Source organism: Mizuhopecten yessoensis, unplaced genomic scaffold (assembly GCF_002113885.1).
Source record: "Mizuhopecten yessoensis strain PY_sf001 unplaced genomic scaffold, ASM211388v2 scaffold10591, whole genome shotgun sequence".
In the NCBI taxonomy this organism is placed as follows: domain Eukaryota; kingdom Metazoa; phylum Mollusca; class Bivalvia; order Pectinida; family Pectinidae; genus Mizuhopecten; species Mizuhopecten yessoensis.
The window spans coordinates 393,830-420,735 of NW_018408623.1; the positions used below are offsets into that span (position 1 = coordinate 393,830).

At 33.6% G+C, this 26,906-nt stretch overlaps 2 protein-coding genes across 2 annotated transcripts in view; both read left to right on the plus strand.

Moving 5' to 3' along the window:
- LOC110461253 (solute carrier family 26 member 6-like) overlaps positions 1-9,291 on the plus strand; it is a 30,336-nt gene extending 21,045 nt beyond the window's left edge. The window contains exons 12-18 of the mRNA XM_021514658.1: positions 366-435; positions 2,317-2,544; positions 2,837-3,052; positions 3,591-3,645; positions 4,864-4,976; positions 7,618-7,737; positions 8,322-9,291. Coding sequence (XP_021370333.1) covers positions 366-435; positions 2,317-2,544; positions 2,837-3,052; positions 3,591-3,645; positions 4,864-4,976; positions 7,618-7,737; positions 8,322-8,327 — 808 coding nt within the window. The 3' untranslated portion in view covers positions 8,328-9,291. The remainder of the gene's footprint in view (positions 1-365; positions 436-2,316; positions 2,545-2,836; positions 3,053-3,590; positions 3,646-4,863; positions 4,977-7,617; positions 7,738-8,321) is intronic.
- A 2,069-nt stretch (positions 9,292-11,360) lies between these two features.
- On the plus strand, positions 11,361-26,225 carry LOC110461203. The gene is made up of 8 exons (XM_021514573.1): positions 11,361-11,538; positions 20,351-20,418; positions 21,925-22,154; positions 22,522-22,569; positions 23,151-23,199; positions 23,634-23,834; positions 24,229-24,285; positions 24,687-26,225. The coding sequence occupies exons 1-8, from the start codon at positions 11,525-11,527 to the stop codon at positions 25,367-25,369; spliced, it is 1,350 nt and encodes a 449-aa protein (XP_021370248.1). The 5' UTR covers positions 11,361-11,524; the 3' UTR covers positions 25,370-26,225.
- The last annotated feature ends 681 nt before the right edge of the window (positions 26,226-26,906 follow it).

Sequence of the window (26,906 nt, forward strand, 5' to 3'; positions counted from 1 at the left end):
CTTGTGTAGACAAAGAGATTAAACACGAAAGGAGGAATACATTCACATTTTGAACAGCAATCATTCGTGAGAAGGCATGCAATTGCTAACATATTTGCTAACAAACCTAACTTACGTTAAAAACCAAAAAGCTATATAAACAATTTATCTTCATTTCTTTTTTAATTTGTAATTTAAACCACATGGCTGGGGTAAAAGGGACCAAGATACATGTACAAACGACCCTCCAATACCAAACCAAAAAGCTATATTTGAGTGTAAATTTAAGATACCTATGACAACTGATTCGGTAATGTTTGATGTGTCGATATAGTAAAGAAATTTTCCATACAGGCTACAATTATAAATGGGTTTTTTTTTTGTAGGCCGCATGCCTGTATACTCGGGAGAGTTCCTGGAACATCGACGTACAAGGACATGAAACGAAACCGACAAGTAAGTCTTCCCTACTTGGCTATCATAATATGATATAAACAATATATAGTAAGATAGATGCTTTTTGGCATTTTTCTTTGGTTCAGAGCAAATAATGTAAAATATGTTTTGATATCATGCATTGCTGTTTTTAAGAAATGAATATATATATATATATTCACGTCTTAAATCTCATTTATTCTCTTTCGTGACAGTCACTTTGAACCCAATGCCGCTGTTTAGAGTCATTAAAGCTCACCATGTACTGAATTTCTGTGTTACAATCTCAATTATTAGATACCGTGTGCCTAGGTATAGCCTTCCTTGACACACATAACGTTCATTATCCCTAAAGACGCATCACGTTCGAACTTTCTTTGTTAAAGTTTCTTTATCACACACCATTAACCTAGTCTTCCTTAATTTGTCACACACCATATAATAAGTCTGTCTTGTCACACATTATGGTCCGAACGTTCCTTGACAAAACATGTACCAAGTTTCTTCCCACATGACAGTCATATAGTCTTCCTTACTTTGCCACACATATTATTTATCAAATTTGACTTACCGTTCACCATGTAAGTAGTCTTCATTACTTTGCCACACATATTATTCATCAAATTTGGCTTACCGTTCACCATGTAAGTAGTCTTCATTACTTTGCCACACATATTATTTATTAAATTTGACTTACCGTTCAACATGAAAGAAGTCTTCATTACTTTGCCACACATCTTATTCATCAAATTTGGCTTACCGTTCCCCATGTAAGTAGTCTTCATTTCTTTGCCACACATATTCTTTATCAAGTTTGTCGTACAGTTCGCCCAGTACGTAGTCTTCATTGCTTTGCCACACACCATGTACTATGTATATCTAACCACAGACCATGTACCAAGTATACCTAACCACACACCATGGACCACGTATATCTAAACACACCCCATGTACCAAATATATCACAACACACACCATGTACAAAGTATATCTAACCATACACCATGTACCACGGATATCTAACCACACACAATGTACCAAATATATCTAAACACACCCCATGTACCACGTATATCTAACCGCACACCATGTACCAAATACATCTAAACACACACCATGTGCCACGTATATCTAACCACATACCATGTACCAAGTAGATCTAAACACACACCATGTGCCACGTATATCTAACCAGACACCATGTACCAAGTGGATCTAACCACACACCTTGTACCAAGTGTATCTTACCACTCACCATGTACCAAGTGGATCTAACCACACACCATGGACCACGTATATCTAAACACACACCATGTGCCAAGTATATCTAACAACACACCATGTACCATGTATATCTAACCACACCCCATGTACCAAGTATATCTTACCACTCACCATGTGCCAAGTATATCTAACAACACACCATGTACCACGTATATCTAACCAGACACCATGTACCAAGATTATCTAACCACATACCATGTACCGAGTATATCTAACCACCCACCATGTACCAAGTGTATCTTACCACTAACCATGTACAAAGTATATCTAACCAGACACCATGTACCAAGTATATCTAACCACACACCATGTACCAAGTTTATCTAACCACACACCATGTACCAAATATATCTAAACACACACCATGTACCAAGTATATCTAACCACACACCATGTACCAAGTATATCTAACCACTCACCATGTACGCAGTCTTCCTCACTCTGTCACACAGTATGTAGCAAGTCTTTCCGAGTCTTTTTTCACATATCATGTACTAAGTCTCTTTTGACACACACACTGTACAGTTTTGCTTTGGTTAGCAAGTATGTAATCTGATTGTGTGAATTAGGTCTTTTTGAATATTTTTGAAATACGAGTTCAACGTCTTTTTCCCCCAGGTATATGAGTTACCAGGAATAAAGATATTTCGGTTCGAGTCCTCCTTGTACTTTGCTAATGCGGAACAGTTCCGGGATCGCCTTTATGAGAGAACAGGACTTAATCCCAGGAAACTCAAAGGAAAGAAGCAAAGAGCATTGTACAAAGCTCTACTACAGAGGAAGAGGGAACAGGAGTTAGCGGAAGTAGAGGAACGACACATTAAGTCAAAGTCCAAAAAGGATAAGGTAGGGCAACTGTGGTTTTTTCCCAAAATGTTATTACGCAAGTTTCAGATTGATAGTTTTACAATATTATAAATATTCAAGATTTATCGTGCATGTAGGTTTCATCATATTCTAAAAGGTAAAACTGTGACATGTTGTGAGAGATCTGTTTTATTTTGTTGGGATGCATTTCATATGATATTAAGTGGATGCTGATAACCTTAGTTGAGGGTATTTCTCATCAATAGAAAGCAAGGAAATGAGAACAGCATGCAACATTATTATTAAATATCTCCATTACTCTTCCGTACAGAAGGAGCTCGAGCGTCAGAAGAACGCCATAGAGATAGAAATAGAAGATGAGATACCAGAGGAGTTAACTGACGAACATAAAAACTTGCTGATAGAACAGAAGAATGAAATCGTGGACCTATTTTCTAAGGCGTGGATACCTCCTATACACACCCTCGTTATAGACTGTTCCGTCATAGATTACGTGGATACAAGTGCTGTCAAAATCCTAGCCCAGGTAACGTGTTTGTGACGTCATAGATTGTGCAGTTAGGGTTATATAGCAGAACGGTGATTCATTGTTTAAGTGTGTCTGACACTTTAATGAAGTGCCTTGAAACTGCAGGTGTGACTTGATAACTGGTCATCAATGTCACATTCATATACATGCTACCTTATAAGTACTTTGTTTCTGATATAAAACTCGACGCTTACCATTATGATTCTTTGTTCAATATGCTGTTTATATTCTTTTGTTAGATAAGCAATTATATACACTGTTAAATTATAGATCCGCTGTACAAATATCAACATAAAAGAAATTTTACATGTGCATTTACCTAAGTATTTGATCATTGTGTTGGTTTTAGAGTTGTATTTTCGTTTTTATATTTATCGATTTTAACACTGCAAACTTGTCATATCAAAAGATTTTTCTATGTATTAAATGCGTCGGCTTACAAACAATTCGAGTGTGATTAAGTTCGATACGAGTATTTACATTGCTTGAGATGAGTTAAAAGGGATCGATTTTTACGTATACTTTATAATTACAGATAGTCAACGAGTACAAAGATGTGGGAATAAAAGTGTTTCTAGCAGGTTTGAGAGGTGAGTAAAGAGCAGTAATATGTTAACCAGTGAAACAGAGAGTTAAAGTACCATGTAAAATAGTTCTATTGCTGGAGAGATTGGTAAAGAGCAGTAATATGTTAACCAATGAAACAGAGAGTTAAAGTACCATGTACAATAGTTCTATTGCTGGAGCGATTGGTAAAGAGCAGTAATATGTTAACCAGTGAAACAGAGAGTTAAAGTACCATGTACAATAGTTCTATTGCTGGAGAGGTTGGTAAAGAGCAGTAATATGTTGACAGTCAACAACAATTACAAATAACATACACACTAATTGTAATTCTTGCAGTTAGATATAGAGAGATAGATAAAGAAAAATGGTAAAGTACACGTGAAACAGAGATTACAAGTACGATGTACATTGATAATGTATTATGAATACTTACTACATAAAATTTTAATCCTTGCATGGATTTGAAATTGATATAACAATCATCATATGATTCGTGATGAATTTTACATTAAATGATAAATGAGACTGTTAGTTCCCCGATATTTCAGGTAAATGTGACAGTTCGGCAATTAAAATGTCACAAAATTAATATTAAAACACATTGATAGTGCGCTCTATCGATTCCCCTCCTAATTCCAGATGACATGCATATTGATAATTGATGTATAATACGTATACTTATATTTCTATAACTTATTTAATTTCATAGATGATTATAACGGTTAATCAAGCGGCGTTAAGTTCAAATTAGTGTTAGTATAATTCGTTATTGTGTAATGAATGGAACAGTCTAAGTTTTAAAAAGTGGTCTATGGACTCCTGGCTGATATGAATGCCATGTGAATTAGATAGAGGTATTCCGTCTTTGCGTATTGCAGAGTTATCTTATCTTGTGAGCAGGGATTGATTGTTACGTCATTGGTTTGTGTGAGAAAATTACGTCGTTTTCTCAAAAATTGATGACGTTACTCTCACAAACAAGTGACGTAACAATCAATACCTGCTCCCAAGAGAAGATAGCTCTGCAATACGCAAAGACGGTATAGCGTAGCAATGTCATAGAGTGGTGAACAGAACGATATGCATATTCAAGGCTAGTTGAATACCTTTCTGAAGTTCCTAAAATAATTGACATAAACAGTAGCTAAATAGTTGCCGTTGTTGTTTCTAATGTGGCTGTAGTAGTTTATGAAGTCAGTGCATTACCGGTGGTTTCTATTTCACATTATGATTTTCTTCAGAGGACGGACGGAACATCCTAAAGAAGGCCGACTTTTACCACGAAGTCGAGTACAACTGTCTGTATTACACTGTACACGAGGCTGTAGTCATATCACAGGAAATCCATGCACATGTATGTATCTAGTCTTCTATGTTACACTGTACACGAGGCTGTAGTCATATCACAGGAAATCCATGCACATGTATTTATCTAGTCTTCTATGTTATCACAGGAAATCCATGCACATGTATTTATCTAGTCTTCTATGTTATCACAGGAAATCCATGCACATGTATTTATCTAGTCTTCTATGTTATCACAGGAAATCCATGCACATGTATTTATCTAGTCTTCTATGTTATCACAGGAAATCCATGCACATGTATTTATCTAGTCTTCTATGTTATCACAGGAAATCCATGCACATGTATTTATCTAGTCTTCTATGTTATCACAGGAAATCCATGCACATGTATTTATCTAGTCTTCTATGTTATCACAGGAAATCCATGCACATGTATTTATCTAGTCTTCTATGTTATCACAGGAAATCCATGCACATGTATTTATCTAGTCTTCTATGTTATCACAGGAAATCCATGCACATGTATTTATCTAGTCTTCTATGTTATCACAGGAAATCCATGCACATGTATTTATCTAGTCTTCTATGTTATCACAGGAAATCCATGCACATGTATTTATCTAGTCTTCTATGTTGCCTACAAAAAAGGAAACACAATATTAACATATTTAAGGATGACAACTAAATTTAATGAAATATGAAACAGTTCATTCTAGATTTGTATCAAGTTCCATTGAGGTATAAACCCCAGTATCACGACATAGGAATCCCTTTTTTAAATACTTGGTTTTGTTTGCAATTATGGACATATGACATGAAACGTGTAGAACGAAAATGTAAGTTTGCTATAAACATAAACCGAAGTCACAGTATCCCTATTAAAACTACACAAAAAAGCCATTTGATGATAAATATTAAAAAGCAAATTCTAGCCGTCAAATAAGCTTTGTTCATACTTGATATTTGAAAAAGTGGTGTCAATATTTGGCCCCCACTTTCATTTCTTTTATTCTTTTGCCATATGTAGATACATAAAAATGATCAATAACTGCATAAATGATTATTCATAACTACTACTGATAACCTGAGGACCTCCTTGCATAACACCAGGTTAAATGACCGATACATATTGCAAGCGAATGTTATTTTGAAAATTAATAGTGACAGTGTATTGAGTATATAATTTCTGTTACTTTGATACTAAATGTGTCATATTGGTATACATGAGGTAAGCGTAGTGATACTTTTAATTAGGACAACATGCACATTTTCGCAAAATTTCAAATATAACCAACATTGTCAACTTGCCTATATACAGTTACAATGGTAGTCTATATTTGAAACTTCTTAAAAAATCTTCCCATATATGTATTCTGTCTACAGAATTATTTTTATATAATATCAAAACCGGTAAGGTACTTTTTTAGCATGCCAAACATGATCAATGCCCAATTTCACATAATCTTGAAGATTTGACTATCAATGTTTATTATGATAAATACCGATACATTTTCTGTTTTTGTATCATACCATAACACTTTATTATATTAAGCATGTTTTAAAGTTATGTGCAGCAGTAATAACTCATGAATTTCTATTCTGCCAAAGTAATCTTTCCTCTGGAGAGCTACTTAAGGTTGAGATTGTGTTATAGACACAGATATGCAATTATGTAAGAACAATAAAATAATCTTAATAATAAAACTATTATACACTTTACTATATCTCCCACAACGAAGTTAGGGGTGGGGGTATACTAGAATCAGCTTGTCTATCCGTCTATCTGTCCGTAGAAAAAGTTTGTCCGGACAACTCCTTCTTAAATTATTGACAAAACCGGTTGTCAATTTTTTTGAAATTACTGATGTTAAAAGGTATTTTTGGTAGCCAACTTTTCAGAAGAAAAATAGACTAGTTTTAGAACTATATGAATTAACGTGTCAAAAATGGAAACGATCTCATTAGAAATGAAATTTTACACACTTTTCTGCTTAAATCTTCAATAAAAAGAACAATTCTTTATTGAAATAGTGTAATGTTCGGAATAAAAATAACAGTTGGAATATGTTGCACACGATGATGATATCATTTTATAGTAATCATGTCATTTAAATGCTCTAGGAGGAATTGTATTACCGCACCTTTAACACACACACAGGTGTAAGTCAATGAGGCCCCATTTATCATCAAATGAATTCTGAAACTAACTGTTCCTATTTAAGCTTCCTATACCCATACCTTTTTGGATTTATCTTGTTTTGAAATTCCAAGCGGGGGCCGACGCTAATGTTAAATCTCCCTAAGCGTTGACCCTACCTTTGAAAATAGCATCGTCTATAAATTGTAAAGCGTATCATGCAATTGTCAAGAAAGCTGTCGCCTAAATGTAGAATTCGGATCGTTTTGATATACTTAGCACTTTTGTGATAGCGACAGCGCAGACTTAGTAACGGTCGAATGAATTGAGCGACAAGATTCTGTTTTGAAGTCAGTTACATTTTGGTTGTAGAATATTATTTCCACTTTGCGTTAAGTTTGAAACAAAGATCATGATGTGTTTCGTGATTCGCATATTTGACCTAACGATGGGTATTGACGATCAGAGTGTAAAAGTTTTTATGTTAATTACGAAATAATTATGCATATTTAATTACAAAACATTGATATATTTATTATACACGATTTCAGCTTGTAACGTCAGATCCCAAGTATCTTCAGATGGTAAAGCGAGAGTTCGGAGACACCTCTTCCTTTACTAATCTAACAACAGTGGGAGAGTCTTCCGAGGAAGTGGACATGACTACTCAGGTAAGATATTGGGTCTAGAAACACTCTTTAAAAATATTTGTTTTCGTTATTGTGTATCACATAATTTATTCGCAAAGATTCGAACTTGAAAGAATATTTTACTCTGGCGAAATAAAAAATGGGAAGATAAAAGAATTTGAAATCAATTCACCAAACAAATAATAAGAAAAAACCCATTTACACTATATAGCAAGAGACGATTAGTCAACAAGAGTGCTCTCCCTTTAAGCTATATTCCAGGGTATATGTTGAATAGTATATAATCACATTCCTGAATCCAAGATAAACTGCATCTCTCCTCATGATAAATATTATAAAACGAAGATTTGTTTTTTAACTTAATACCATTCAAAACTTAGTAAACATTTATATACATGCAGTGACTTTGGGAATTGGAATTCGCAAGAAATCAAGTTAAGACTTTGACAAACATACCAAAGCATTATTCATTACAACTATGATTCGGAAAAAAAATGAAAACAAAAATGAAATGCTTCAATGAAAGAGACATACATCCAGATATGTAGCAAACGTTATTTCACATCGTTTTTATGGTTGTAAATATATTTATTTTCCTATTTCAGGTGTAAATCTCAGCCTTGGTGAACTAATGCTGGTTGTATGAACTCCTACAGAGTTACAACAATGGATACTTTTGTGTAAACAATAAACAATGTGTCCGGTAATAAGCCCATTCGTGAATATTCCATGTTCAATGTATGATGTTGTCCCTGTGAAACAACTACCGAGACTCTGGCGAATTAGCATTGACTGAAGAGGGGGAGTAAGATAGACAACTCCTTGATGTTTATAACGAATATGGTAAACTTCTACCTGCATCCTTGAAGCGATCAATATGTTCGTCATTTTATAATGTTGCAGACGGACCTTTGAACCATGTGCCTTGATAAAATTAACCATTTGCTTAAGGAAAGTGAAGTGTGTAAAGGAAAATCTGTTTTATGCGTAATTTCATGTGTTATATATAAGCATTCATGAAGGACACGTTCGTCATAAAATGGGTTACATCGAACTCACTATATAATGAAATACATTCGTTACCCTGTTATGCAATTGTCCCTGTGTCCAGTATCACTATACATGTAATGTCCGGTGGGAAATAAAACACCACTCCATGTGTTAAACATGAGTATAGTGTTCACTATTAAACAGATCATGAATTATTCATCTATCTTTATCAGATGTATATAAAATAATTTTGGTACATAATTATGTAGGTGTTAATGTTAAATACATAATCTGCTCAACTGTTAAAACCGTTAACCTACGATTACTAGAATATTTGATTACTTCAGACTGAGAAGCGTTAAATGTACATTTAGCGAGATGTGCTATTTTTTTTCATTTGAATTGTTGATACCATGACACGACAGTAAGGGAATACATGTAGAGTTTGTGCAGGTTTTTAATTGTGATTTATAAATATACACTTTTTGCAATAGCTGTGTTCACTTCATGTTCACATCGATGTTATCCTGAATCTATGCACAATATCATTTTGTACAGTTTGATTAAACAACACTATCTACGAGATATTTTTCGTTTGAGTTTGATTATTTTAAGTGATGTTTTACTGAATAGAAACCCGAGTCTCAATATATCGAAAACTTCGTCTTAACATTTGGTTTCTGTTTGTATGTTTTCCTTAATTTTATTAATTAAGCGCCTGAAATTGGGCATGATGTTCTGCCTGAAATCTCCACATTAATTTACTATTGAGCACATTGGGATTTGTTTTTCGAACACTTTTCTCAAAAATCCGTATTTTATCCATATAACTATGACCATGAAAGTATCTAACGACACGCTAATTGTTCAGTGATATTATAAAATCCCGATCTTGAATGTTATATCAATTAAACTCCATTCCAGATAGTTTTTTCCTATACAAAGTATACGCCCGGAGCTCGTGTAAATCTGGCATATGTTGTAGACCGAAAGTGGTTTGCTCATCGCATCGTCTCGACACAGAAGCATATTTAAAATCACGGCATACCTTCACCATAGCTCGTCCTTAAATGACCTTAGCTGTTAATAGGACGTTAAACAAAATAAAACCAAACCCTACCAAATCGTTGTTCAATATATCAACAGATTTTAGCTAGAAATTNCCCACCCCCCCACATTATCAAACCGGACATGAAATCTTCAGATAACATCGAGCTAAGTGCATTTGACGAAAAGTGGACCCCCGTTTACTACAAATAGTAACTTGATATAATTATAATTGCGTGATTGACGTGATTGACCAAATAGAAGTATCAATAACCGATTTTACTGGTGACATCGTGAGTCAGCAGGCACATATTGATACATTTAAGTTAATTCACTCCATGTATCTTCATAAACGTTTCACTGTTTGTACACACAAACGTATCAAATATACAAAACAAGATGACAACCTTCACCTTTAAGGTTACCCGTGACAATAAACCGTCTGTGAATTCATACAGTGTATATATGGCGATTAGAACAAGGACATGAACTGATTGCTGCTTTTGACAAATGAGGTGATGCGTGACAACAAAACAAAGAACTCAAGAAAGATATATTGATAAAACATAACCTCTCATCAACAATAACAGGAAGAAGAAGTAAGGAATCTTAAATATCATATTTTAGCAATCATTTACAACATGAAATACGATGCAGTAATTCTACTCTGTGAGTGAACCTGCCATCATGGGAACATTCTCTATGTATTGTGAAGTAAAGTCTGCTTCTGTCGGGTCGCTTGTTAAAGCGTGAGAACTTTGGCAGTATATAATGCATAGATTGATATGACATAGTTTGAAACTCTTTTGAAAGTTTGCCAAGTCATTGAATGACCGGACTATTTGTTAATTTTCAAAAGAAAGGACGACTTTTGAATTTACACACACTAAGTGTTGTTAAGGAGATATCAAACCTTGGTGTCCTGGTTACATGTAAGCGACCCGTAAATAAACATGTTTAGAACAAAGATTGTAACAAAAATGGCTTGCGAAGTGATACACATCTTGTTTTCACGCTCGTATAATCGCCCAACCTGACACGGTATATACAACAAAGAACAATTTAAAAAAGGTAACACTGGGATCAATATATGGACAGAAAATTCAGGGTAACAACTGGCTACGCCAAGATGTCATTTGAACATATTCTGTATAATAAAATTCGTACACTTAATAAAAAAGCACTCTTCAGTAAAAATGTTCCTGTAAAACAAATATAAACCATCTATTTATTTCTGATACCACCATTTTATTCCAGACAAGACTAATAAAATAACAATATAAATAGCAATGGTTTATTTGCACAAAAAGCCTCCGGACCACCATTTTGACGTCAAACAATTGTACATGTATATTCAAAGTAAATCTATTAGTTTTTTTTTTTTATATAAGTACAAAAATTGACAAGATAAAAGGATCTAAGAAAGGGTTTGGAGTTGAGCATTTTTTTTTGTCAACACGCGGGTGTTAAATGACTTTCAAAATGGCATGTCATTGTATAAACACGAACGGAAATGTTTCTACAAGCTCTGACCAGTTAACATGTCCCGGTATGCACCATTGCTGCGCTGCTATTTAAAGAGCCAGCGAATCAGTAGTCAATACAGGCCGAATTTGTATACCGTTAGGTCGGTTGAGTAAATTAGGGCAATATACACTAGCACACCTATAATATGTGTGTTTTCCAGTGTTGCGATCTGGAGTTGTCATAACGAGCAAGGAAACAACAATCTTGTTGGCAGAGATTGAAGAGGATCCGCGATGTTGTGAATATGGCATCGGGAAGGTAAGAAGCATATACCATTTTGTAATGTTTAATGCGTTGCAGTCTTGGTAATATTATGCTTGAGTTAGGATAGGATTTACTCATATAAACTGTCATAACGTTAAAGTCCTAACTAGTTTCGATATACATGTGTAAACTACTATACATGTAGTATCTTGCAAATTCAGGTGCAATATCAATATAGAAGTATGAATAAATATGGTTTCTTTTTCTTTTTCTAAAAATTATAGATACATCAAAGTCATGGGTTGGCATGAATAACGTTATAAATTACTGAAGTATATGTGTGTATTGCGCCAGAATACATATCTAGTCATGCGTGAAGTATGTTTAGTCAATGTTAAACCCTACTCAAGGTAGACTATCTATATACAATCAGCAACATTACAATGAAGCGCATTAGCTTTATTTACATTAAGATTAAGTAACAGTATGCAAAAATGAATAACTCTGCATCAAACAGCTGTTTCCTCCTTCAACGATTCCTCTTTAGTCAATGCTCAGGTCAAAAAGTTTGAAATCCAAATAGGTCTTAACTACTGTTGAAACGGAGGGGAGCTTCAATTCCTTTTAATTAATGTATTCAAAAATTAAGAACAATACTAGTCAATTTCAAAATTAACAGTACCATTAAGGAGAGCTGACTCTGATTTGATATCAACATTACCAGGGGGAAGTGTCAGATCTATTTACATATCAACATTATCATGGGGGAGTGACATATCTATTTAGATATCAACACCATTATAAGGGGGTGACATATCTATTTATATATCAACATAACCATTAGGGGGTGACATATCTATTTAGATATCAACATAACCATTAGGGAGTGACATATCTATTTAGATATCAACATAACCATTAGGGGGTGACATATCTATTTAGATATCAACATAACCATTAGGGGGGGACATATCTATTTAGATATCAACATTATCATAGGGGAGTGACATATCTATTTAGATATCAACACCAGCACGAGGGAGTGACATATCTATTCAGATATCAACATAACCATTAGGGAGTGACATATCTATTAAGATATCAACATAACCATTAGGGGGTGACATATCTATTTAGATATCAACATTATCATAGGGGAGTGACATATCTATTTAGATATCAACACCAGCACGAGGGAGTGACATATATCTATTCAGATATCAACATTATCATGGGGGAGCGACATATCTATTTAGATATCAACATCACCATGAGGGAGTGTCATATCTATTTAGATATCAACATTACTATGAGGGAGTGTCAGATCTATGAAGATATCAATATTACCATGAGGGAGTGTCATATCTATTTAGATATCAATATTACCATGAGGGATTGACAGATCTATTTTGATATCAACATCACCTTGAGGGAGTGTCAGCTATATCTAGATATCAACTTTACAACAGGGGATTGATAGACTTATTTAGATATCAACGTTATTATGGTAGAATATCAGATTTGTTAAGATATCAACATTACCATAAGGGGGTGACATATCTATTTAGATATCAACATAACCATTAGGGAGTGACATATCTATTTAGATATCAACATAACCATTAGGAAGTGACAAATCTATTTAGATATCATTATTACTATGAGAGTGTGTCAGATCTATTAAGATATCGACGTTTTCATGCGAGAGTGTCAGATCTATGTATATACCAATACAACCATGAGGGAATGTCAAATGTATTACAATATAAACATTACCATGAGAGTGTGTCTGATCTATTTAGATAACAACATTATCATTGGGGAGTGACATATCTATTTAGATATCAACATAACCATTGGGGAGTGACATATCTTTTTAGATATCGACGTTACCATTAGGGAGTGACATATCTATTTAGATATCAACATAACCATTAGGGAGTGACATATCTATTTAGTTATTAACATAACCATTAGGGGGTGACATATCTATTTAGATATCAACATAACTATTAGGGGGTGACATATCTATTTAGATATACACATAACCATTAGGGAGTGACATATCTATTTAGATATCAACATATCCACGGGGGAGTGTCATATCTATTTAGATATCAACATCACCATCAGGGAGTGTCATATCTATTAATATATCAACATTATCATTGGGGATTGTCAGATTTGTTTAGATATCAATATTACCATGAGGGAGTGTCATATCTATTTAGATATCAACATTACTATGAGGGAGAGTCAGATCTATTAAGATATCAACATTATCATGGATGAGTGTCAGATCTGTTTAGATATCAATATTACCATGAGGGATTGACAGATCTATTTTGATATCAACATCACCATGAGGAAGTGTTAGCTATATCTAGATATCAACTTTACAACAGGGGAGTGATAGACTTATTTAGATATCAACGTTATTATGGTGGAATATCATATTTGTTTAGATATCAACATTACCATAAGGGATTGACAGATCTATTTAGATATCAACATCACCATGAAGGAGTGTCAGCTATATCTAGATATCAACTTTAAAACAGGGGAGTGATAGATTTATTTAGATATCAACATTACAATGATTAAATGTCATATCTATTTTGATATCAACATTGCCATGCGTGAATGTCATATCTATTTAGATATCAACGTTACCATTTGGGAGTGACAGATCTATTTTGATATCAACAATACCGCGGGGGAGTGTCAGAGCTATTTAGATATCAACAAAACCACGAGGGAGTGATGGATCTATTTAGATATCAACATTTCCATGAGGGGGTATCAGATATATTTAGTTTTAATATTTCCAAGAGAGAGAGAGAGAGTTAAATCTATTAAGATAACAATATAACCATGAGTGAGTGTCAGATCTATTAAGATATCAATGTTTCATTGAGGAGTGTTAAATCTATTGAGATATCAACATTACCATGAGAGAGAGAGTTTGGTGTATTTAGATGTCAACATTACCATAGGGAGTGTCATATCTATTGAGATATCAACGTTTCCTTGAGGGAGAGTAATATATCTATCTAGATATCAACATTATCTTGATGGATTTCAACATTACCATAGGGAGTGTCATATCTATTGAGATATCAACGTTTCCTTGAGGGAGAGTAATATATCTATCTAGATATCAACATTATCTTGATGGATTTCAACATTACCATAGGGAGTGTCATATCTATTGAGATATCAACGTTTCCTTGAGGGAGAGTAATATATCTATCTAGATATCAACATTATCTTGATGGATTTCAACATTACCATAGGGAGTGTCATATCTATTGAGATATCAACGTTTCCTTGAGGGAGAGTAATATATCTATCTAGATATCAACATTATCTTGATGGATTTCAACATTACCATAGGGAGTGTCATATCTATTGAGATATCAACGTTTCCTTGAGGGAGAGTAATATATCTATCTAGATATCAACATTATCTTGATGGATTTCAACATTACCATAGGGAGTGTCATATCTATTGAGATATCAACGTTTCCTTGAGGGAGAGTAATATATCTATCTAGATATCAACATTATCTTGATGGATTTCAACATTACCATAGGGAGTGTCATATCTATTGAGATATCAACGTTTCCTTGAGGGAGAGTAATATATCTATCTAGATATCAACATTATATTGATGGATTTCAATATTACCATGGCGGACTGTTAGCATTATTTACATATCAATATTTCAACGAAGGACTGTTAGCTTTAATTAGATATAAATATTACAACGAGGGACAGTTAGTCTTATCTAAATTTCAACATACCCATGTTATTTGATCAACTCAAATGTATATACTTTATTCAAATCAAGCAAGTATACGTGGCACTATTCCAACAAACCATTGCATACGTCAATTAAGTCAGGGTAACATTGCCATTGTGATCCTGTATGTCGACTTTGAAGATCATTTAGTCAATTTAGAACATCTTCTCCTCAAAATAGTTTCTTTTATCAGTACTTTTGGCTCTTCCACGATATACACTCCCTCATACCAAACTACCGGAACGCTTTCGTTCTCTTGTTACGGGAGGTTTCCCCCAATAAAGGTAAACGTCATTATCAATATACAGATGTAAACAATTTTGTAGCATATTTTGCGAGAAGACAAACGAATACCAAAATGAAATCATTCCAGGATAAAAATGTTAAAAAGGTAAACAACATCTTGGTTGAGTTTGATGGTAAGATTTCCCAGCACACTGTACACTAAACTGTGCCCTTATATTTTTACTGATTTGTTTTTGTTTTCATATGAGGCTGAATTTACTGTCAAACTTTATTGTCTTTTCTATTTCATTCGCTTTTCTCGATCTTTTGACAGAACAAGCAAGGTCGGTTTACTAATGCGGTGTACGATAAGTGGGGGAATTTAATTTTCCGTTCGTTAACGTTTCCTTTCTTGATAGTACCCTCCATGGTTCCCGAACCTACGGTGTTTAAATGTTGCAGTGTATACGCCATTCACGAGCTTCATCTAAATATCATGATTTACGTGATATATGTTGACTGCTGGCAGACAAATATACAAGGCGGGATTTCCCAGTATGCAGGTTGATTAAATAATTTAATGGTCACCATCACAATTTCATTTGGAAATGTGCTATATCGGTATGTGTCTTTGTTTGATATGGTCGATGGTTTTGAAAATGCGCATAAGTCTATCATGCTATTTTGTTGTCACTTCTAGCTATAAGGACGTGACATTAGTTGGATTTGACCTCGATTTGTATGACGGGTGACGTCGATGAAGCAGACGATACCGAGTCTTCTCCTTGTACTTTTTTAAGGGTCACCAAGCAACAGTTTTTTTCTATAGTCTGCCATAGTTTTGTCGATTTCGAGTACATTGTAAAGAACTCTTGTCTAAATTTAATTTGTTAATGCAGAAAACAAAACTAAGTTTATAATATCTACTGCACTATATAACCATTTCGGTCATGTCTTAAGCATGTATTTGCAATGTGATACCATTCATAAATGTCACTGCCGAAATAGAAATGCGTTTAAGGTGATCTACAAATATGTATTCATCACGAAGTAAAACCAAGACACGTCCTTTAACTTCAGAAAATTGTTTTTTTGCAAGAAGGCATACATCATATTTGGGATAAGATATATGTAATTCTGATGTGGTTATAAAACCTAGTATATAAGTACTTACGATAATAAGCATACCTAAGAGTCTTATCTGCTAAATGGTAGAAATCCTTATAGTTTCATGAAGAAATAAAGGAGTCGTTACATCTTAGTGTTTTGTTCGAAATTAGGTACTGCATTAATACACTTGTATTTAAAATATCCACAACAAATGGAGAGCGCTATACCAAAAATATTTGTTGGGCTTTTAACATAACACATTCTAAACTGGAATATATAACCACATTTAACCGTATAAAATGTAATACTTAAACAGAATCAGTTCGGTGTTAAGCCTTTTTTGAGCATAGCTTGTGACACTTTATCGGCATTTATGTCTAGATCTTTTTACGATCCTTTAGGCTATTTAGTTTGAACCCCACGCGATTGTGCAAAACAATCAGTTATATGTATCCAAATGTATTTTTCAATCACTAAACAATTCACCATTCATAGACAATCTCTCTCACAGAGGCAGGTCAACTACAAAGCGTATCCTCATCTTTATTGAAGTATTCGGCTTTATTTCAGCTTATAATACATTGAATTTAAAATGGCATGTTTCTATATCGATGCGACATCGAGACCGAGAGAACAAGGGGCGAAAATTACATACGAAACAGAATGCTTTGTACGATTTTCTAACTGAAATCTGATGTCGTGTAGTAGGGCTAAAGTAGAACACCTATATAACACCGGAAATACCGACAAACGGATAACTCGCATGCTGTTGCAGATATTTAAACTAAGCATACGCAATACTAGGCATGCTTATGCTGGATAAATAGGAGTATGTGTGTATATGTTATCGAGGTGTAGTTAACTGTTTAATTGTATCTATTTGCACGTTATCAGTATAACCTTATATTCTAGTTGAATCGATATTAAAAGAATTGTTTATTTTGTGTAGGGGGAGGGGAATGGAAGGGAACCAACTATCAATTTTATGAAACCTGGTCGATAAAACGTTGGCAAAATACGAAAAGGAAAGAACGACATGGATACCATTGTCTTTGTCAAGGGACAGGTTAAATGTTCTAAGAAAATTCCCTAAAATGTTAATATGGATGGACTTCCTGTTTGGCGCTTTTGAAATCTAACCAATACCAATCGGAATGTATGCATGCAAGCAATCGTATAAGAGACCGGTTTGCCAATTTATGTAAATATGCAGTCATATTTGAAGAATTAGTGAATAAATCAATCTGTCAAAGTCTGACTGTTTGTAATGTTATTAACGTTACTTGGTGCGTGGTCATAATCCTGCAATGCTTAGAATGTATTCTGGAAGAATAAATATATCATATATATACATTTTTAAACGTAAGAATTCTAAACTCTTGCATTCGCAGTTGACAGTTGTTTATCTAACGTAAATTGTAAAGGTTATCAGTAGCAATGATTAATGTAAATAACAAAAACAAATGGTGAGTTGTCATTAAGGTTGATAACACACTTAAGGATCCGACTCTTCTCCTGAAAACTGTAACCACCCACAAGGAACTGTTTTTCTGACATGACCATAGCGTTGGTAAATCATTTCTGAAAAGAAAGTAACGCTTCATGGGATTTGAGAAATATGTTTCAGTTTTATGAAAAATGAAAATCAGGGGTTGGGGTTTCTGTATATACGTTAAATCACAGAGCAATAGGATATAACCCTTAAAAGGTTCTCCCTCATATGACGTTACAGACCAGATGATATTTTTTTGTATGACTTCCAGCACGATCTCTTGTCTGGGGAACTTTCAAATACACAAAGAACTTAATATTTTACGAAAAGTCTAAAATGTTCCAATTCCAATAAAATACGAAATGATTTAGTTCACGTCTGTCCCCAAAACGTTTGTAAAGGCTAGTTAAATGATTGAAATAAGGCATATTTGTCCCCGCTCAAGGCTATATCGCTGAAGAGCCTTCACCGATATAATTATTTGGTAGTCATGTGTTTTATTGACTTTTCCTTCTTGAACAATGTTGTTATGTTTTAAAGAATGATAGAAAAGGATGTTTTACGCATATTTAATCGAGGGGCCTACCCTAACGAATTGTTGTAGATGAAAAAGTTATGTTAAGACGCCACTTTTAAACAACAATATAACGTGTATCGAAACAGTAATTCACAAACCTTAATACAAACAAATGTCTTGCAAGCAAAAAGAATCACTTTGTAATTTATGAAATTGACGTAAGCAACGCTTATTTTGAAATTCATTTAGTACATTACGGTTGTTTATAAATAATGTCACAAGTAATGGACTACGTCATCATATCATTGCCACCACTGATGTTGCCTCAGAAAGAGACCTGGGCTCGAATTCAAACAAAGTTAAGATTAGATATTTGTTTATGCTATGATACAACACTAACAAATATTCAAATTTAAAGCATCAAATAACTTTGATTACATGTAACTACAGTATTCAAATAGTAAACCATAACGTCTTGCAGCTACTCGGGTAGACGGTTTAATGTAACAGCCCCCTACAATTACAACTGCAATTAGTCACTCGTTGTACATCTGATAAATACATTATTAGCGCTGTGGACCTTTATGGACGTTGTTTATTAATGTTGATTGCAAAACAAACGAAATAGAAAATAATGTTTGAATAATTATTTTCGTTTAACATATATCAAAAAAATGTATAGTTGGGCATTTTCGCAGGAGATTTATTTTTGCTATTTCGCAGTCACAAACGAACTAGTGCAGATCGGGAAAAACCACGAAATTAAACAAATATACAGTAACAGAAGTGATAAGTATCCATGAATACTACTGACACCATTCTGTTATTTTTCAAAACTGCTGCGCTGGACATCCATATTTAAACATAAGAAAAGTACATAGCTTTATACATCTTCCTCAATTATTATTTTTCAACTAAAAGAATATTCATACCTACTCAGAACATCTTAAAACATAATGATTTAATCCCCGATTTGACTAAGATTGAAACTGGCTACGAACTTATCATATTTCGACCGAATTTTGGTAAGTAGCTTATTGTGATACTGTGGAATATATTTGAAGGAAATCTTTTATAATCATTATACATTAACCCCCTTCTCTCGTCATACTAAAGACGAGAAATGCTTTGTTAATGAATAAGAGACATAGGCATATATGTTTTGATTGAGGTATGTCGTTGATATGACTTGAGGACAATATCTTTAGATATAAGATAAAACCAAAATCACGTCAACAAGTGTGAGAAGACATAGTTTTGTACCTAAGCCTTCGTGTGTAAGTATAGTGGGCTCGAACAAACTAGTAGTCTGTGTGACCACAGGTGTATGATATCAATTGCGGTATTACGGCTATGTACGAAATAATTATCTACGAATATCGCCTGCTCACCATAAACTACACCTGTTACTTCATAACCAATCTTACATTCAACGGCAAATTTAATCTTCATATTCATACTATAAACTAACATCCAGTTTACCAACAAATATCAAAAGCATTTTGCAGGAGAAACATATGTTTTAGCGTATTCTTACTGAATACTATTATTGATAGAATGGGCGTCATGGATGGTTATCAAATTAAACTGTCCATTGGGCATGAATGTATCACAACAGTCTATCACATTCACTTTGTATCTAAACGAACCACAGCTAGTGCTAGTAGTATCAAAAGGTGCACACGTAGTAATTGTATGTTATATTTTTCTTTACAGAATTTTTGTGATTGGTTTCTGGATGTGTCTGTTAACATTTACTGTTCATAGTGACTCAAGGCACTTCAGTAAGTATATTTTATATGAAACAGTCGCTTAATTACAAATAATGTTGTTTAATTGTACATGTCATTGGTTTCGTGGTCCATCGCAATTTTTAATACTTATGAATCAATATCAATGATGTTAGCAATCACAAAGCAGTTACTATGCCCTATTTAATGTCGTTATCATACTGTGTATCAGTTATCGCCAAAAGGTAACGTAAACAATTAACCGTCCATCACTTCAACATATCGGTTACCTTGATTCAATTACCTTACAGCGTTTACATTCCAACTCTTTATTTTTGTGAATTCCTTAAAATGCGATATAAGAATTCCAACGATTTTCTTGCGAGGATTCAATACGTAAAATGAACAGTATCATATATCCCTTGCTAAAATATTCTCACACCATAATATATTTCCTGAAATTAAAGCGATTTACGATATATCTTTTTATCATGTTAAAATGAAATCAGGATAATTTCAGCATTTATTAAATTGATATACATTAATGCAATACTAATCTATGGCAGTATCACTTTTATTGACATTAGTTTGCAAAATGTCTTTCATTTTTTCTTTCAAAAGTCACTCCTTTTTACATAAGATTCCATTTAAATTCCTTAAAATTATGACAACCTATATATTTTTTTTGCGGCAGAAAATTTACATTACTTCAAAGCAATATAACTACAAAATTTGAGGAAATTCTACTGAGAAATGGGGACACAATCCTATTACCTTAAATAGGCGAGGTCCGTTTATAAAATACATATTTTTAGTATAGAACATCACATTGAATAACAGTGGTATATTCTTTCATGTCTGAAATGTACACCAGAATCGATTCATTGATATGAAGTTTTTTTTGCTATTATGTAGTTAAGTATTGCTAAATTAAGACGATTATTTCATGAGAGATACATTATGTATTATAGTAGTTCGAGTAAACGACATTTCCCCCCTTACATTTGAATTGTTGGCGTGTCATTGTCCAATGAATAGAGATTCTTGTTTCATTGGTATCGATTTCATATCTTCATAATGCATAATTTAAGTAATATAGTGGTCATATATAGGCTTAGGAAAATATAGTTGATAATAATATCATCTAAATCAAGAAACGTTGATACCTTAAATCATTTTATTGTTATTTTGCCAGATGGGATAACGTTGGAACCTATTATCATTTATTATCATTTTGACAGATGGATAGATTTATACCTGTTATCATTTTGTGCTATTTTAACAGATTGGATAGATTTGATACCTATTATCATTTATTATTACTTTGACAGATGGGATAGAGTTGATATCTGTTATCATTTTGATTTGCTTTGACAGATAGGGAAACGTTGATACCTTTTATCAGTTTCTTATATTTTTACAGATAGGATAACGTTAATACCTGTTAGTATTTTATATTATTTTGCTGGTTTGAATAGCGTTGGAACCAGTTATCATTTTATATTATGTTGACAGCCGGATACTTTTGATACCTATAAACATTTTATATCATTGTAACAGATGGGATAACGTTGATACAGTTTTGCAGCTGTTGGAATGCCAGTATTACCCGGACTGGGAACGATTTATATGTAGATATAACCTTCGTTAAAAAATGCTGGGAATCACCATTGAAAAAATATGGAGGTTTTCAAATCATCCCTTACAAAAGTACCATGTTATTCAAGATTAGCGTTAAAGAATCCCTACAGAAGATGTTAAAGGTGAAAGAGTTAAAGTGCCAACTAAATGTAAGTCATACACGTATTTCTCTTCGGCAATTCGTCGTATTTTGTAGAAGCGTATTTGAAAACATTATCTATTTGCGATCTTCGTATTACTATGTAAATATTCATCGCAATAGAGTAGAATCCGAGAGCTGAGTACGTGACAAATCCTCGTGATTTAATTGTGACGTTATACGATACGTCATTGATATCAAATATAGGACTACTGTCACTGCATTAACATGCTTATCACTTGCAAGTGTAATACAGAAAAAAATGTATTATACTAACCTTTGTCACTAAAACAATGGGTAGTACTTATTGAGATATATTCAATTCCTTTTCCATAATTTCTAAATAGCTGTTTCTATTTGTATTCATATTTTTACAGAAAGGCTGTTTTACTACTATTTCTATGGTGAGAGACACAAGTTTGGAAGTAAGTAATAGATGTTCTAGAGAAGAATATTGATAAATGGTGTTTTGTTTATAATGTGAAAATGTGGATTTTCAAGAACTGTCTGTAGCGTTTCAAAGTTTAAATTTCTATATCATTTATAGTTTAAATGCCCATCTTATTGTTACAATTGTGAAAAAAGGGAAAACTTTTACTTTTTAATTGTGCCAAATTTAAGGATTCCTGTCCGACTAGTTTTTTTTTATATACACAGTAACATCCCCTTAATTCCGTATTGGATATAACTATAGCACAGTTGGGGTGGCACACATCCGTTGACCAGGAACTCAGTGGATTGCAGCGATCGCCTAACATTGTGAAGTCCAAGGTTCGAATCCTGGTCCAGTCCTGCTGTATATTTACAATCACTATTGATTCAACGTTTTACCGTTCTCTCTTTTGTTTCATGACTTCGCGCAATCTAAGGTTTCCTTTTCAGAAGTTTTCTTATAAGTCTTCATTTCCATTACTTATATTTGTGTAGTCATTATAGCAGTATATGCATTTATGCTAAACAGAACGCAAATAAAATTTGACACTGGTTTTTTTCTCTGAATTTACAGATTATTCCCTTTTGTAACTCTTGTGATAGTTGTATGGGAAAAGAAACAGGTTGGTATACAATACAATACGTCTGAATTTTAATTAGAAATTATTGAGAAGAATTTATTTACCAACATATACGTTTCAAACTTGAAAGATAAATCCTTATATATCAATCAGCGATATGTTACTATTCAACATGCTTTCAAAAATTCTACAATAATGGCTAGCAATCCCTACCAATGCATATCGTTCTAACACTCACTTAGTGAAAGGAACGACAATTCTGATTAGTGAATGAATGGCCATAACAATGATTTGGTCACGTGAATACCCAATTAGCGATAATATACAGAATTTCAATACATTATACAATTAAAGTTAATTGAAGTACTACATAAATTACTAGAGTGTATGAAAACGATTATTCCAACATTTTACTCCTTAAGAAAATATTCCCACTTGTCATCTCGACAATCTGCAGTGACAACATTGTTTTTCAGATTATATCAGCTACACACATCAGAAGAGGAGCCGTGTTCCGGAAGTTGTCACTACTAAACCAAAGAACCCGCTCGCCCCAGAATCCTACAAATCACGATTTCTGGTCATGGCTGGTGTTGTCACAATTGTTGCTACCATAGCTACATTTGTTATCATCATGTTGGTATGCCGAATAAACAAAAACAGGATCCAGCGAAGAGGTAATATATTATTTCTCAACACTTGATTACCTTAATAATTATGTTAGAAACATACAGATGATATGAAAAACAAAATATATTGTGATTATGATGACATCTGTGTTTTGCTATGTGTTCAATTAGACTGTTGTTTATTTCGTTAAATGTAACAAAATTATAATCAGATCATATGAAAAACAAATATTGTGATCGTGATGACATCGTCGCTATGCGTACAATGAGACATTTTGTAATTTCGTGTGAAGTGTAACAAAGAATATATACAACAAATGCAGTTTTTAATGAAAATTAAAACAAAATTAATGGACTTTGAGAAATTATCATGTCCATCTGTAGTTGTAAATAGTGACGCATTAACTGCTTCAATATCAATTTACAAATTGATCATTTTCAGGACCTGAACAACAATCGTTAGTGGATGTAGGGAGTGATACCACAGATGCACAAACAGGTAATACGGTTTTAATATGCTTATGTAAGGATTGCATAGGACTTTTCCTTTGTTTATATTTTTGCTTAATTTTCATCGATTTAGAATTCGAATTACGTATTTGTAATAAATAAAAACACAACTAAACTGAAACAGAAAAAATAGTCACCTACATTAGTTCTTAAACTTTCTACTAACTAAATGTAAACAAAAACAACAACAAAACCATAATCCGAGCTTCATCTCGATCAAATACAAGGATTTTCACGTCCTGACATCGAGAACACTGGTAGTGACAACATAACCACAAAGCACACAAGCACACAAGTGATAACAAACATTTTATAAGCACCAATGGTTTAAGATTCACTTTCTTATTGAGATAAAGTTCGATGCACAAATGTGTTTCATTTTTTTTATAGATGTTTCCATACCTATCGAACCAAACAGTCCTACAGAACAACCCAACACACGAATTCGAAGGCAGTCCGTGAAAATTGGTGTTTTCCACCCTCATATTCCGAAGGAGTTATCTTCTCAAGCGACCGAAAACCCTTTGGACGCACATGTGCAACGTATGATAAATATCCTTACTTCTGTACAAGAATTAGACGTTAATTATTTAACAACGAATTTAACCAATCTATTTGAAGGGATTGATGAAGTGAGCTCTTCGCCAAAGATAATTCTTGTTCTTTGCGATAGGTTTAGTGAACTCTGCCACGAAGGAAGTGCTCAGAACGGGAATATTACCGAAGAGAAATGGACAGATACTGAAAGTAATCTTTTGAAAAGAATAAGAGAAAAATATTACCTAAATAATACTTGTTTGTATTTTGTAAATTTCAAACATTTTAAACAACAGAACAACGCCCTTGCTGATGCTCGAGTTATGTTTACTAGCCAGTCGTATAAGGTGTTCAGTATTGACTATTTGGGTCAAAGTGACGACCACTTCAAACAGCTTTTGGATTCAATTTTGTCTGATGTCATCTGTGACTCTGAAGCACGGAGCATACGAATCATGTCGCTTTTAAGTCAAGATTTGAACACAATTCATGTCAGTGATGCAATTGAACAGAGATTTATGTCGTTGTGCGAGTAGTAAATGAAAGGTACATCTTCAAGGTTTCCTTACATCAACGAGCTCTGGCAAAACTTTGTGTTGAAATCTCAAAAGACGTGAGTGTTTCAGAATATAAACACGTACATTGTATCACGTGCTTTGTCATGTTGAATTTGAGGTTTTATCTTAGCACGAGAAACGCGAAAATGACACTGCAGATGAAATCATATTTCATGTACTACCAAAATGTCTGTGAAAGATTTACTGTTTGTGATATTGTTGATCTCTTCATTATTTATTTTCACAGTAATTTAATGACGATATTTTGAAATCGCTTTATAAACAATACAAGTTGTTTTTATATATATTTGATAATTGAAAATAATAAATAATCATGTGAAGTATGTAAGTGAAGAAATGATAAGATAGAACGACAGACTTAAAACTAGCAGCTGTCACCCATCAAACTGATCTTCAGAAACAAACTTAAAGAGCCCTGTGAAGGGTGAAAGCTACTAGTGCTTTGTTGGTCGTTATATCTTAATTTCTGTATTTAATAATGTGTCCCGATATAATTAAAAAAACACGAAGAACTTTGCACTTGTAAATGTAATTAAGAACAGGAGATTCGAGCACTTTATGTATTTGGACGACTTCCTCAGGAGGTGAAAGTCCAGGTGAACTACTGGTGCTCAAATACTATTTCTTGTAAAGAGAACGTATATGAACTTCACGTTTATCGATATTATTGATATATATGTATGTTAATACGATACATATATATTTACCATCGCATGGGGCTAACTAATGGCCATCAGGATTAATATCAAATATTGTTTCTATACATCACTAAGATGTTAAGGGACAAAAGGTTTAATAAAATTATACCAATTTTATCAGATACACTTGTTTTGTTGTTGTTTTGTTTGTTTTTGTTGTTGTTGTTGTTGTTCATGTTGTTGTTGTTGTTGTTTTTCTATATACGATCATTGGTAGTGTGAAAGCACTGTATCTGTCGTCATCATGCTACAGTGTTTATTTAAGATTCAGTGTGTTGTCATGGACATCTCGTGCAACACGTTTTGTTCGGTATGAAAGGGAAGAGAATATTTACTTTGAGTTTTGAATTTGTGATGTACCTTAGTGATAAATATCTCATTTTTACGCACAGATAATCGCTCAACCTTACACGTCATATACAACCTCAAACACAATTTCAAAATATTAAAAAAGGATCAATATATGGAGGATAGAAAATCAAGGTCATCATGTCAGTTGTAAATATTCGGTATAATAAAATTCTTATACTAAAACAAAACGCTCTTCAGTAATTAATTTCGATCGTAAACCACTTATATTTTCCTGATAAGACTAATAAATGTGTTAAAGACAGGTTTGGAGTTCAACACATTTTTATTGTCAACACGCGGGTATTAAATGACTTTGGAAATGGCTCTTCATTTTATATACAAGAACGGAACTTCTTCTACAAGCTCTGACCAGTACACATTTCTCGGTATGCACCATTGCCGTGCTGCTATGTCAAGAGCCAGCGAATAAGTAGTCAACAGTCGAC